General features: G+C 32.8%; 3 protein-coding genes across 4 annotated transcripts in view; all 3 read right to left on the reverse strand.

Moving 5' to 3' along the window:
• The window catches only part of LOC105160417 (baicalein 7-O-glucuronosyltransferase-like), a 1328-nt gene extending 1183 nt beyond the window's left edge, over positions 1 to 145 (reverse strand). Inside the window, 1 exon segment of the mRNA NM_001319687.1 lies at positions 1 to 145. This exon segment is cut by the window's left edge and continues 6 nt beyond it. Coding sequence (NP_001306616.1) covers positions 1 to 145 — 145 coding nt within the window.
• On the reverse strand, positions 3291 to 5010 carry LOC105160419 (UDP-glycosyltransferase 88B1-like). 2 transcript variants are annotated; one of them, XM_020693332.1, is made up of 2 exons: positions 4738 to 5010; positions 3291 to 4592 (listed from the first exon to the last, which is right to left on the reverse strand). In XM_020693332.1, exons 1-2 carry the CDS (start codon positions 4883 to 4885, stop codon positions 3346 to 3348), a joined length of 1395 nt encoding a protein of 464 aa, XP_020548991.1. In that variant the 5' UTR covers positions 4886 to 5010; the 3' UTR covers positions 3291 to 3345. The 2 variants fall into 2 exon arrangements, with proteins under 2 accessions (XP_020548991.1, XP_020548992.1); XM_020693333.1 differs by lacking the exon at positions 4738 to 5010 and having other exon boundaries at positions 3291 to 4731.
• On the reverse strand, positions 7672 to 9292 carry LOC110011870 (UDP-glycosyltransferase 88B1-like). Its single transcript, XM_020693330.1, has one exon. It carries the CDS (start codon positions 9144 to 9146, stop codon positions 7731 to 7733), a length of 1416 nt encoding a protein of 471 aa, XP_020548989.1. The 5' UTR covers positions 9147 to 9292; the 3' UTR covers positions 7672 to 7730.

The following is a 16082-nucleotide window of genomic DNA, read 5'->3' on the forward strand; positions in this document are numbered from 1 at the left end:
TGGCGACGGAAGCCGCGGCGGACTCGGGGGCGGAGCAAAGGATTAGGAGGGGGATGGAGGGATAATGTTTGCTAATGAATTTGGCCAGCACTAACATGGAATTCAAGTGCTCTGCCGAAGTGTAGAGGACAACGGTGTCTTCCATAATCTCCTGATTCTGAAAAAGCAAGAGAGTGATTTTGTAGAGGATGGTGATGTCTGATTTTCTGTTGAATGGGAATGGCTGGCTGGCTTCCTTTTGTCCTTGTATCTATAGTATACTACCTTTCTATTCAAGGCAGGGCGCCCTCGGCTCGTGAGTCGTGCCTCAGCTAACTTTCCACTTTAAACTAATTAAAGTAACTAAATATTTTATAGTAATTTTTAATACATTAATTAAATTAATCCCATGTGAAAAGCTAAACCCCAAATTAGGATGTACTGAAAATAAAGATTTATCAACTTATTATTGAAAATAAATTAAAAATAATATTTTTATTTTTGAATTGATTACATTAAGTTGATTTAAATTAAAAATTATATATTGTTCTCAACTCTACCAACTTCTGTCTCTTATTAATAAAATTATAAATATTAAATTATAATACAATTTCTATTTTCAGCAATGTTTGCAAAAACTTGTATTTTTTAAAAGTGATGAATTCAAGTGATTTTCAGAAAAAGTTGCTAATAGTAAAAGTTGGGGTAAAATTCATATAATCTCTGATTTTTATTTTAATTTTAAAATAGTCTATATTTTTTTAATTAGTACCTCGAATGAGTGGTCTTTCTATATTACCCTTATGAAATTCTTTTTTTTTTTTTTACATAAAATCATGCATTAACTTTTTATTTTTTTAATTATAATTTGGCCCTTTTATTTTTAAACTTAGAAAAATATAATCATTTTAATTAAAATAATTTATTGTTGTCCCGCAAATAATAACTTGTGGAATGATATATTAATATAACTATTGTGAATTTAATGAACTAATTGAATTTTTCAAATAAAAAAATTAAATGAATAAGTTGGAGAAAATAGTTTGAACAAAAAAAATAGAGCAAAAATATTAAAATATAAAAACATTTAAAATTAGAGCATAAATTAAAAAAAATAAATATGTCAGCTAAAATATTGAAGGAATGGGTATATCCAATTAACATATATTTGTAAAACAATAAGTAATTTCTAAAAAAAAAATAGATGTAAATATACACAAACATTTGAATAAACATTTATTCAATTAAAATGATTATTGTTTTCTAAGCTAATGTATGAGGGACCAAATTGCAATAAAAAAAAAAAAGGAAAAGTGAAGAACTAAAATAATTTATTGTAAAAAGAAAAAAAGTTTGATAGTGATAATATGGAAAATTAATTGTTGGAGGGACTAACTTGAAATTGATTGAAAAGACAAAAATTATTTTAAAGTTGAAATCAAATCTGTGAACCAACGCGGTGCAATTATGGCCGCCCCTTTTCTATCACTCCATGCTTCCTTACTGCAACTTCCAACTTAAATTTCAATCTTCTCATTTCTAGTTCAACTTAATTGCTTTACCTAATCGATCCAGATGTCTAGTTGTCTTGGCAAATAATTAAAGTCGTGTATGGGTTTTGAAAGTGAATTATGATACTGGTGCGTTAACACAGTTATATCTTAATATATACACTCGTGGTAGAGAATAGATAACGAAACAAGGAGAGAAAACGAGAGGAATTAGGGGATTAGTAGTATAGAGGCCGAGAATTGTTCGACCAAATTTGGCGTTTATAAGCTCCTAAGTAAAAGTATTTTTACTTTTCTGTGCACCAATAAGAAAAAACATATTATCCAATATAATTTAAAATATCTAGTTACCACTAAGTCCTTCCATAGTAAGTCTTTCCCGTCAAAAAGTCTTGTCCGTTACTATTGGGATTACCTTATTTAGGTTATATGAAGTTGTTTCAAAGGAGCTATTGAGATATGGAATGAAAACCTTACAGAAGAAAGAATCAAGAAATTGGGTGGGAAATAGATAACTAGGAAAAAGAAAACAAGTTTGAGCAAGAAAAAGCGAAGCAGCAGAGCAAGCGTATGAATTTGATGTAGGTCGCTCAAAATCAGGATATCCGGATCGGGGTCGCTAGATCGTGTGGCTGGGTCGTGATCGCTGAATCCCTCTTTTAAGTTACCTGGAGTGGATTCTGAGAACACAGCAAACGTCAGACTAGCCGAGAAGCCCTCGGCGATGGCCCTCCGATGCCTAAGTTAGAAAGGGTAAGGTCGAAAATAGGTAATGGGATCAAATTAGAATATGAACTGGCGGTAAAAATAGGTCCAGAAAGCATGCCTGAAATATCATAAATGCGGGTATTTATATCGGTACGGTACCCTCTGTATGCATTACACGTGGCTCCAATGATGGCGCGCCACGTCACCCCCTATCGGACCCCTCCCCAAAGTGTGTACAACGATCTAGCGATCCCGATCCGAATATTCTGATTTTGAGCGACCTACATCAGAATTGATGAGCAAAAGTACAAGGAATAAGAAGACGACGTAACAACAAATGGGAAATGTAACAGATTTGTAAGATTGCAAATTGTATAAAGGAACACGGGGATATAATGGACATTTGAAGGCCATTTCAGAAAAGCAAGCCAAGATAACAAATTTGGGCACATTGAAGCCCAATACTGGGTCGTCCCTGCCCCGCCACAACATTTTGTAAACGGGGCACTATCACAAAAATGTATGAATATCCAAGTCTCTACATAAATGGTGAATCCAGTAGTGAATCCTACCCAACATACATGCTTAACTACAAGTCAAACGACACTCAGAATTTATACGTTAATTATCAGAACAATTCAGAGTTTGTCATAGTTTTGTGTGACATGTTCCTACAATGACTCGTCCTTAATTGGGACCATCATATATTTTCCTAAAATCAATTAATCCCATCACAATATTTTAATTTCGTTTCTTATGTTTTAACTTTCACCTAATTACATTTTTATTATGATATAATAAATATGTAAATAACATTAATTCATAGATTCGGATTAGATTATATTAATTTCAAGTATATCATATACACACTAAACATAATTATCTCTTCGAATAAATAAATAATAATTTTTATACATTATTTAATAAAGTTAAAGAGCAATCATATTGATTATAAAAAGTTTTCAAAGTTGGAATACTCAAGCCAGGTTTATTAGAACTTGAACTAATTGTATAGTAAATATGATATACTTATAGTGTAATTAATTTATAATTTATAAAAAATAATCAATCATAAATAATATATTACACTTATTATATATTAATTTGATTTTATTGGATCAAGTGTCATTTAAATAAAAAAATTAGATTAAGCACGTTTCCACAACTCCACCAGCTTTCCAATTGCAGCAATGGAGGAACCTCCTTCCCTCATTGCAGCTCTCGCCTCCACGCTCTTTTCTTCAACCACCTTCCGTATTTCCCTCCCTTTCTCTGATTCCATCAACTCTCTCAGCCGTCGCTCCACCTCCTCCGCTGCAACGAAATCGTCGTCCGCCACCTCCATCCTCAAGGCCACCTTCAGCTCCTTCACCAGCACCACCCTGTTCATCTTCTGTTCCGCGTACAGCGGCCACGTCACCATTGGCACGGCAGCCCACACCGCTTCCATCACCGAGTTCCAGCCGCAGTGCGTTACGAACCCGCCGACTGATTCGTGGTTCAGCACCGCCACCTGTGGGGCCCATGACTTGAGGACGAGTCCGCGGTCCTTCGTCCGATCCAGGAACCCGGCCGGGAGAAGAGTGTCCAAGTCCGGCTCCGGTGGCGGTAAATACCGTTTACTCTTGTCATCGGACGGAGGCGACCGCACAACCCATAGAAACCTCTGCCCACTTCTTTCTAGCCCCACTGCTATTTCCTTCAACTGCGCTGCCGAGAACAAACCCAAACTGCCGAAACATAAGAAGACAACGCTTTTACTTGGTTGTTTGTCTAGCCAATTCAGACAATCATGACGATCTTCGCTGGCAAAGAGTGGTCCGACGGGGAAAACCGGCGGCGTATGGCCACCAGGGTTGCATTTGCCTTCTCGTATGGCATTAAGAGGTTTCGTTTCGAGGCTTTCGAATGTGTTCACAATGATTCCCGCTGAATTTGGTATGTTTTGGGCAAAATTTAGCAAGCTTTCATAATCCATGGAGTTTCGATAAAGCATCGGGTCAGACAAATCAGAAGATGGGAGTGGGGGAATCCCGGGTACATGCAAAATCGTGTTCATATCTCTGAAACTTTTAGTGGTGGCGTTGTGAAGTGTGGGAAAGTGTAGTAAAAGCGCGAGATCGCAAGCACCGGAAGGCATGAAGTAGTAAGTAGGGATATTGAGTTCGGCGGCGATTGGCAGAGCACATGTGCAGAACATGTCTATGACGATGGCGGAGATGGTGGCTGAGAGGGAAATGCTCTCCAGGATACGACGGACGTGGGGGTTGCTCCGGTGGAGAACTTCAAAAGTGACTGATGCGGTGGAGGGAAAGGAGTCGAGTTCGAGGGAGATGGGGGGCAAGTAGTGGAAGGTGATGGAAGGGACGGTGGCGGAGATGTGGCGGATGTAGGTGGCGGTGGAGCCGGTGTTGAAAGAGGGCGGCGCCGTGAGAATAGTGATGGAGAGGGAAGGGTGGTGGTGAAGGATGAATTTACCTAGCTCCACCATGGAAACCAGATGGCCCATTCCAGGGGAAGGATATAGAACTATAGTTTGCGGCGGTCGAGCCGGTGTAGTAAGATGGTAGGACGATGAGGATGTGGAGGGAGAAGGAAGGGTGGTGGTGGAGGATGAGTTTTCCTAGCTCCACTAGGGCAATCAGATGCCCCATTCCTGGGGATGGATATAGAACTACAGTTTCCATGCAACTTTCACCCGACCCCGGCTGTTTTCTGCCCTGCAGTATTTCTTGCAACCTTTGTGTTTTATAATGAAGAGATAAAAGTGAACGAATTTAAGCAGCTACAAACTACACATCTTTGCCTAAATTTATAATCTCCTCAAAATATTTTATAAGATATTTGAGAGATTAAAAGTTTTAAATATTTGTTTGACTAATTTATTTTTAAAGTGTTTGTAAAATTTCAAAATAAGATGTTGTTGATCATATATATAAGCTCTTTGAGAAAAAAATTAATTTTTCTAACCTTTTTTTATAAAATTAATATGTTATAAAACAAAAATATCTTCATTCACTCACACTCGTCTCTCTCTCTCTCTCTCACACACACTTTAGGATTTAAAAACTTCTTTTGTTATTTAAGTTTTTTAATATTCAACAAAGAGAAAATACTTTATTATTTCATAATAAATTATGAAAGGTTAAATAAAAATAAGATTGGTTATGATATTATATTTACTGAAAAATATAAATTCAAAACATTATAAATTATACGACTAGAAATAATTATTGCATTAATAAAAAAAATATCAATTATATATCTATATTAATATTCCACTAGAATTAACAACTTTTTTTATTCTAACGACATCATGTCCGTTTAGTCATTTTATCAATTAAAGACCTTATTATGACAAACATCATATATCTTATAAGATGTTTTCACATCTTATTTATTCGAACAGTTTAAGAGTCTATTTTTAAAACAAGATTCAACATCTTATAAGCTCCTAAAACATCTTATAAACATAATGGACATGGTGTAATTAAGAGGGTGTTTGGCTAAGTTTTTTTTTTCTTAAAACTTATAAGATATTTTTAAAAAACTTAGCCAAAGCATTTTCTTAGCCATGATTAGGGCAAAATCCAAATATCATAATTATTATTTAATTAGTTGGATTTGAACAGACTTAGGTAATAATTTTTCATAGAAAGAGAAGTAAATTAAATTTGATTTGTGAATGGAACCGGTGACGTTGATGTCACTGGTAGCCCGTCGCGATTGATGCTGTTTTAGTTTGAAATAATTTTTTATACGTAAAGTATTTACTTGAACTTATATGGTGTGATTATTTTATTTTAATTTCCATATATTGTATGATTGTTTTATTTAAAATCTTTCAGCACATATTGAGTTAAGTATTTCCAAAAAAATAAATTGTCCATATATTTATTATGTTTGTTATTTTTGAAGTTACTATATTTATGACATCAATGAATTTTTTTATTAATTACAGATTTTATTTTATTTGCTTATATCATTATCTTTAAACATATTTATAAATGTCACAGAAAATATAAGACATATATTTACGTCATTCATATTAATAGCCAACACAAAAGAATTTCTCCAGCAATATTCCAACTAAAAATAAAAACCAATACTATTAATATCTTAATACTTAAATTATTAATTAATCAAACTAACATTAAATTCAAATAATTTTAATTCCAAATTCATAGGTTGATTTAGATAATAATTTAGTGAACAGAGTGTGTGAATAATAAGAGCCACGGTAAAATATTAATTTTTTTACTCCCATAAAATAAACTCAGAATTTTTTTTGATATCACAACAATTATAGTAGATGATGCTTTTAGTTAAAATCACGTCTTTTTAGTCCCAACAATACCTTTTTAGTTCCAAAATCTTAATACATTGACTTTTTAGACTAAAAATACGTGGTTATTAGTTTTATGGGACTAAAAACGGCACATGTTATAATTGTGGTACCAAAATAAATTTTACCTTTATTTTTGGGACTAAAAACGTATTTTACCCGTAGCAGGGTATATAACAACTGGGCTAGGCAGCTACATGGCCTGAATGAATTAATTTGAAGTCACTTAAAAAAATAGGGATAATGTTGAAATTAATTTGAAAAAAAAAAAGAAGATTAATTTTACCCTAAGTTTAGAAAAAGCATGGAAGAAGCAAGCACTGGAATGTAGTGTGAAAAAGGGGAAAGTTAATTACGGCCAAATTCATGAATTAATTAGCTACGTTTTATGCATACGTTTTTATCAAATTATGGCGAATTTTAGTTTTAAAGATATTTGACTACTCACAAAATAGTAAAATATACTTGTCATAAATAATTTTTATGTTAGGATCCAAACCCCCTTAACATTTCCACAAGCAAGGACTTTCCAGGGGTTGGATATTGATGCAGCATTAGATGTGATCGGTGTCTTATTGAGACTAGAGATATTTTTCACTTTAACTTTATATTTACGAGTCTAACTAAAAGTGTGACTCGTCTGGAAAATGAGGCCTTAGGAGTACTTATAAGACACTCAAATTATTTATTTGCAATTGATGTGTGATGCTACCGGACGTTTTATTTGAGCCTTGGTTGGTTTGGAGCATTTTTTGAATAACAATTATTTGACTTGCAATAAGTCAGTAATAAGTCAATCAATGATTCAATTTTTTTTGATAATATCAACAAATTCAGTTAATTTTAATGAACGAGAGCATGTCATACATGTCGAACAATCTCGTGGACAAATTCAAATTCGAAAAAAAGGTTTTATAATTGTGATAATATTGCAAGTCGTGGATATCTTTGTAGAAAGATCCATAAATTTTCACAAAGACGAACAAAATCATACATGAACTCCTTCACAAATTCTTTATTTTATATATCAAACTTTATTTTATCTCTTATTCATTTAATATATATAGAGAGAGGGTGGTTATAATTTATTTGAACATAAAATAAATTCGATATATTTAGTATATATAAATTTATTAATTAAAATAAAAGAGAAATAATATTTATGATAAAGAAAATCTGAACAGTAATTAAACACATTTCCAGGACTGGAGCAGTTTCGCAAGTGCTGCAATGGAGGAACCTCCTTCCATCATTGCACCCTTACCCTCCACGCTCATTTCTTCAACCACCTTCCGTATTTCCCTCCCTTTCTCTGATTCCATCAGCTCTCTCACCCTCCGCTCCACCTCCTCCGCCGCTACGAAATCGTCCTCCGCCACCTCCATCCTCAAGGCCACCTTCATATCCTCCACCAGCACCAACCTGTTCATCTGCTGCTCCGCATACAGTGGCCACGCCACCATCGGCACGGCGGCGCACACCGCTTCCAGCACCGAGTTCCAGCCGCAGTGCGTTACGAACCCGCCTACTGCTTCGTGGTTCAGCACCGCCACCTGTGGGGCCCATGACTTCAGGACGAGTCCGCGGTCCTTCGTCCGATCCAGGAACCCGGCCGGGAGAAGAGTGTCCAAGTCCGGCTCCGGTGGCGGTAAATACCGTTTACTCTTGTCATCGGACGGAGGCGACCGCACAACCCATAGAAACCTCTGCCCACTTCTTTCTAACCCCACTGCTATTTCCTTCAACTGCGCAGCTGAGAACAAACCCAAACTGCCGAAACATAAGTAGACAACGCTTTTACTTGGTTGTTTGTCCAGCCAACTCAGACAATCATTGATGCCGCTGCCGCCACCCTGACGACCTGACCTTCGGTAGAGTGGTCCGACGGAGAAAACCGGCGGCGTATGGCCACCAGGGTTGCATTTGCCTTCTCGTATGGCATTAAGAGGTTTCGTTTCGAGGCTTTCGAATGTGTTCACAATGATTCCCGCTGAATTTGGTATGTTTTGGGCATAATTTAGCAAGCTTTCATAATCCGTGGAGTCTCGATCGAGCATCGGCTTAATCATATCAGAAGATGGGATTGGGGGAATCCCGGGAACATGCAAAAGCTCGTTCATATCTCTGAAACTTTTGGTGCAAGTGTTGTGAATTGTGGGAAAATAGAGGAAAAACGCGAGAATGCAAGCACCGGAAGTGAAGAAGTAGTAGGTAGGGATATTGAGTTCGGCGGAAATAGGCAAAGCACAGGTGCAAAAGAAGTCGATGACGAAGGCGGAGACGGTGGCTGAGAGGGAAATGGTTTCCAGTGCGCGGCAGACATGGGGGTTGCTCTGGTTGAGGATTTCGAAAATGACTGCTTCCACAGAAGAAAAGGGCTCAAGGTCGAGGGAGATGGGGGGTAGGTGGTAGAAAGTGATGGAAGGGACGGTGGCGGAGATGTGGCGGATGTAGGTGGCGGTGGAGCCGGTGTTGAAAGAGGGCGGCGCCGTGAGAATAGTGATGGAGAGGGAAGGGTGGTGGTGAAGGATGAATTTACCTAGCTCCACCATGGAAACCAGATGGCCCATTCCAGGGGAAGGATATAGAACTATAGTTTCCATGGCTAACTGTTCTTGCGGGGCTTTCTTGCAAGGTTTGCTGTTTATTGGGAAGAGGGGGGAGAACTGAAATAATTTAAGCAAGTAGAACGATTTGTTGGAAAATTCAGGTTTCTTCACGTTTGGTATGTTATTGGTATTTTCTACATTCACGACACCAATAAATATATCATATTTAGGGATAATTAACATTTATATTTATGTATTTATGCTCTTTTTATACAAACAATTCCTACCTCTTGAAAAAATGATAGAAACTATCATTGACAGCCTTTAAAATTAAAAAATACCCCTATTAACTAGATCAAGTGGTCAACCTTTAAAATAATTTTTCAAAAACAAAAATGCCCTTAGGGATGTTTCTGTAATTATAAAAAGGGGAAGTTAATTACGGCCAAATTCATGAATTAATTAGCTACGTCTTATGCATGCGTTTTATCATATTATGGCGGATTTTAGTTGTAAAGATATTTGACTACTCACAAAATAGTAAAAATATACTTGTCATAAATATTATTTTTATTAGGATCTAAGCCCTCTTAACAATTCCACAAGCAAGGGACTTTTCATAAGTTGGATATTGATGCAACATGAGATGTGATCGATGTTCTATTATGCGATAGATATTTTTAATTTTAATTTTAAAGATACGAATCTCACTAAAAGTGTGACTCGTTTATTTGATGAAACCCAAACTCTTTATCTACAATTGATGTGTGATGCTATCGGATATTTTATTCATGCCCTAGTTGGTTCCTTGAATAACAATTATTTGACTTACAATAAGTCAGTAATATCAATTAAGGATAAATATAATTTTTTATTTAATTCTTTTTATTAATATCAACATATTCAATTCATTTTAACTAACGAAAAACTTATTTATTAGACGAAAGCAAACATCGTCAAATTGGGGTTATGGGGGCTGCAAAGACCCCTACTTATGGGGCTTTTTGTTGGGCTCATCATCAACAATAAATAACTGAACTAAAAAACAGTTGGGAAAAATAAAAAATTAGGGCGCATCCCACCATTTTGCCTCTTCCAAAGATGCAAGAACTGAGTTTCCAAGTCTAAAATGTAGTATCAACAAGTGATTCGGTTCCGGTAAAATTAATTATATGTCCTGTGTTATTACTATAAGAAAGCATGTCGAACAACCTGGACAAATTCAAATTCGAAAAAAAGGTTCTATAATTGTGATAATATTACAAGTCGTAGATATTTTTGTAGAAAGACCCACAAATTTTCACAAAGACGAACAAAATCATACATGAACTCCTTCACAAATTCTTCATTAGTCTGAACATTAAAAGAAATTATGTTTTTAGTGAATCTTGATCATTAAAAAAATTGATGTTTTTTATGGATTTGCTTTTGTTTTATTTTTTCATCAAGTAGAGTTTTCATAATTTTTTACAACCAAAATTCATATCAAATTTAAATTTTCAGTATTAAATTTCTCGTTAGAATTACATGAAATTGTTGTTATAATATGCCTATGAGTACCCCTTCAACTATTAATGAATTTAATTCTATATTGGCCTTGATCACATCGCTCATGCCCTGTTAAACTATGTTATTATATTGTACAGATACAAAAAAAAAAAAATGATTATTGACTGTAATTTTAATAATTATCTATTAAAAATAATGATAAGTAAAATTTATCGACCATGATTAAATAACATCAATGCAAAAACATAGATTTTTCACCAAAAAAGTCATTTGTCATGGCTAAGATCCGTAAGTCATGGCAAATATTTTAGCCACCCTTGCAGATATTATGGCCAACAACCGTTGCATGATTATAGTCAATAACTATTTATTTTTAACCATGATAATTAGTTATACTTAAATATGATATTTTTTTTCGGTAAATGTAATTTTCATAAATAGAAAAAGATATAGTAACAATCATGATTCAAGTAGTGTTTCCTTCGACAGGCTAAGGGATACGCCACAATCTATAAAGTGCATGTAAACTAACAGAGCTAGCTAAGGTAATGCCAAGTATACGCTGTCTAACATCCTCCACAATTAAACTAGCTACAATATTGGGGTTCCGCTCAATATGCTCGAATCGCCTAAGATTTCTCTCTCTCCAAATATGGTAGATACACACACCCAATAATGCACGATGTGATTGTAACAATAACATAATGCAATTTTGATGTAATAATTCATTAAGCTTTACACTTTACACCACACAAAGGAAGTGATGGATGGATGAGGCAAATATGAAAATTGAAACATAATGATAAAATTGGACGTCATGACTGGGATTCTATTGGACGGTGTGGCATTTATTTCACTTTATATGAATAACTTATTTTATTTTATGTAAACAATTAAATTTTTATAATTTATTATTATCTTTTGTCAGATTGATATATTAATTGAAATAATATAATTTATTATTATTATTTATTATATTAATATATTGATTAAATTGATATATTACCAAAATATATATATTATCAAATTATATTTAATATTCACATATCATTTATACTAAAAATATAAATAATATTAGTTTATAGATTTGAACTGTATATGTTACATGATTCTCATATACATTGGACGTATACTTTTTCTTTTTTATTATTTAAATTAAATTCCATCTTATCAAATCAATAACGTGCAAATCATATTGTAAAAGTAATTATTAATTAATTTTATATGTTTAACATAAATAATTGACGTATAATAATTATTGATAATTGAAATTTATGATATAATAACAACTAACTTTTCAAAAAGTATAGAAATAATATTGTGGTTTTGAACTATTTTTAATGTCAGCCCGCCCCCCAATAACTAAATATTTGGATAATATTGTCTTTATATTATATATATAGGTTAAAAGATTTTTATTTTCTAATAATTTTGCATTTTAATTAGTTTAATTAAAATTTTCTAAATTGAAAAAAAGAAGTTATACATTTAATTATAGTAAAATAAAATATTATGAGTAAAAGTTAAATAGTTTGAATTTTACGATATTTTACATATTCAAAGTTAAGTAATGAATGTGTACAATAAATACACAAAAAAAAAATTCATGTAAAAAATTTTATTAATTTAGCATATCAAATTAAGTTACTAATTAGTCTTTTGCTGCAAAATTTTTAAAATAATCTAAAAATCTTTTAAAAAAAAAACTTAATACATTTAGTCATATGCTTTCTGATTCTCAAATTAGTTCCAAAAATTAAAAAAACTCGACACATTTAGTCTCATGTATAAATTTTTGTACAAAACAAAATATGTGCAATATGGGTGTTTATTAGCTTGATTGCTCACACAACTGATAGATAGGGACATTTTACGTGTTCTTATCGTCTATTTTTCTACAAAAACTTAGGTATGGAATTAAATATGACCAGTTTTTTTTTTATTTTTTTGGACCATCTAAAAAAAATTGTAGAGCATAAAGTTAAATATGTCGAATTTTTTTCAATTTTAAAATTGTTTTAGAATTTTCATAAAACAAATTAAAAATTAAAAGCATTGAATTTCTATCCATGAGATTAAAAATGTAATTTCGCACTTTAGCATGAATGTCCTCATCTATAGCCCACGGAATTGGTGATCCATCACATCCTTTGTGGGTGAGTGTTGTCATTCTCCATGGCTGAAGGGGTCATATTTAGCCTCATAGCTACCACCTCAATATGAAACACTCCCATTTCTTTACAATTTTGCACGCAAATTACAACAACATTTTCACGCAACTCCCAAATTCTAACCTCAAATTTCAAAATCGAAAATTAATTAGGATGTTCTTAAAAGAAATTGCGTATCGAAATTCAGCACCACCACAATGGTCGAATTTTTTTTTAAAAAATTCAAAAATTGAGAGACTAATATATACCGAAAAATAAAAATTAGCGTTTCGATACTTAAGTGAACAATATTCTTATGGAAGAAATAAATGAAAAACTCGAATTAAAGTAAGAATAATAGTCTAAAATAATATTGAAGTAAACAAAATCATATGAAGTGTAAAGAATGAGTGATTCGGGTCGAAATTAGCGATCTCCTGAGACGATCCCACGTAGATAGTCCAACTCTTCCTAGATCAGATTTTGGGTTCCCTGAGAATAAAACACGAACCGTGAGCTCGTCGGGCACGTCCCCGACAATGACCCTCCGATGCTCAAGTTAGGTTGATCGAGAGAAATGTATTCGATCTAAGAGTTCGAGCTCAATTAATGCACAGCAGTTACCTCATTTATGGCGTTTCGGGTCTATTTATAGAGCACAGTTGGACATCATGTACGGGGCCACGTGGCCTTATCCCATTGGCTCGCGTTCTGATCGAATGGCTGGCATTGTCCGGGTTTTCAATTAGTCTGCGCGACCCGGGTCGGGTCCTCCGCGACCCGACCCATTACAAAAGGCGCGGATCCTGATCGCTAAATAACTATAATGCCCTTAATGAAGGTTAATTCGGTCCTTTTGCAGGAGTTGCATGTGTATACCCATCACTGAGAATACCTCAAAAAATGAGAGAGATAAGAGTGTGACTGTTAGTGTGATAGTTTGTGTTGCCAAAATAACACATCAATTTATAAGCATTCGTCGAGCAAGATTCGAGGGTTAGTTGTGGCAAATTCACTGTCATTGGATAGTTGCTTTTGTTAGCTTCATAACAAAAAAGAATCATAGGATAATTAAATTACCTCTTTGGAGGTTTTGTGTAGTTACACGTAAACCCCTTGTAGTTTGAAAAATCACATCTAGCTACTCTTGAGATTTGCTTCCGTCTAACAAATAAGTCATTCAGTTAGTCAAATTTTACCAAATATGCTTATATTAATAAAAATTCAAGAAAATTTTTTTTATTGCAGTTAGATAAATCTTTTTATTGATCAAATTGCCTTCACACGTCTTCTGCGTTAATGCATGTGAGAAGGTATATCTTCACCATTATTAGGATCATATAGTCGAAAAAAATTATTTGACCTGCAATAAATTAGTAATTGTTCTTATACATTCTTTTATTTGTATATAAAGTTCTAAATTTAATAATTGCTAAAAATTTATTAAACCTGTAGGCTAGAAAAGAAGAACACATAGACAGTAACGACAAACGATGCATTTGTGGAAGTGATGGATATTATTAAAATTATAATTATTTCTAACTTAACATGTTTGTTCTTATATTTTCTTGTATTCGTATGTAAATATTTGATTAGTTGTTAAAAGATACTTAAAATATCTAATATATTTTTAAATAAAAAATTATAATATTATAAAAAAGTAATTAGTAATTAATAAATATTCATTGCAATGTCCTTATAAGGAAATAACGCGATGGGGTTGAAGTCGATCTGCAGAGAGGGCTACTTAGTACGTACGCTTTACAAATCCAATTATGTTTACATTTAATTAATCAAGTTATTATTTTAAAAATGCTTTTAATGATAAATATTTTAAGTTATTTTTTCAAAGTTTACGCCCCAGGAATCAAATTGTAATGGAGAACTAAAATAATTTATTTTAAAAAAATAATACATATATAATAAAATCACCTATCACATGGATTAATATTTTAAAATTAAAGTCAAATATTTGGTCACACATGACATGATTTGTTGGGCAGACCGCTCCTTAAAATAATTCATATAATAGAAAACAATTATTTAAGAAACAAAAAAAGATGTGTAGCTAACTTTACAATATTCCAACATCGGAAGACTCAAACAGCCTTCTGCACTGCTTTCCTATTTTCACGGTGCCGCCCGCCACCGCCACCGTCCCTTTCCACCACATACCCCCCATCTTTCACAGTACATCTATTATTTGCTTGCTTGGTTGATCGAAATTGTATACAAATTCAAGAAGCTGAAGAACAAATACTACGAAAAGCAACTCCACCTTCATACTAAATTTAGCCATTAATATACAAAATAAATCCAATTACTATATATCTTTACAAGCAGAAAAAAGATAAGTACTACAAGATAAAATCGTTGAACATAGAAAATCAACATATACCACAATTAGGATTTTCTAACCAGTATGCATACATCGAATGTGTCACATCCAACTAGTACTATATAATAAGGGAGAACACCTCTTTAGTGTCTCCCTTATATTTGGTATGCTATTTTTTTTTTTCTTTTTTTGCACCCACTAACTTCCACTTTCCCTCACTATCTACAAGTTTTCAAATCTATTTTTTGTAAATAGTTATTTATAATATATTTTTTTCCTACTCTAAATATTTTCTTTCAAAGTTATTATTTTTTCAATCATATCATTTTCATATTATTATTTTTTTATAACATAAAAATTAATAAACGATGTTTAATTATTTTAAATTTTTTGAATACATTCAATATATATTGAATGTGCCACATACAACTAGTATATTTAATTAAAAATTATTGTAAAAGATTTCTTGAGTATATATAAGCCACTCGTATGCAATGTCATCAAGTTATATTCAACATTTACATATTATTTATAATAAAAAATATATAATAACATTAATCCACGTGTTTCTCATGTACACTGGACCTATAGTTTTTAGTTATAAATTTAAATTAAATTTCATCTGATCAAAAGACAAAACACATATTGAACTAACGGCTTCGTGACTTTTTCATTAATTATGGATAAAAAAATCACGTGAGGATATACAATTAAAAAAATTATAATTTATTAAATTCACTATGATAAAATCATAATAAATAAGATTAAATTAAAAATAAATTTAATTTATGGGACTTGCTCCCATACTATGGCAAGTAATTAACTTGGACTCCATTGATTTCTATATCAAACTTTATTTTATCTCTTTTTCATTTAATATATATAGAGAGAGGGTAGTTATAATTTTTTTTAACATAAAATTTATTAACTAAAATAAAAGAGAAATAATATTCATATTTGCTTATATTAATAAAAAATTAAAAAAAATCTATA

The sequence above is a fragment of the Sesamum indicum genome, linkage group LG4 (assembly GCF_000512975.1).
Source record: "Sesamum indicum cultivar Zhongzhi No. 13 linkage group LG4, S_indicum_v1.0, whole genome shotgun sequence".
Taxonomy (NCBI): Eukaryota; Viridiplantae; Streptophyta; class Magnoliopsida; order Lamiales; family Pedaliaceae; genus Sesamum; species Sesamum indicum.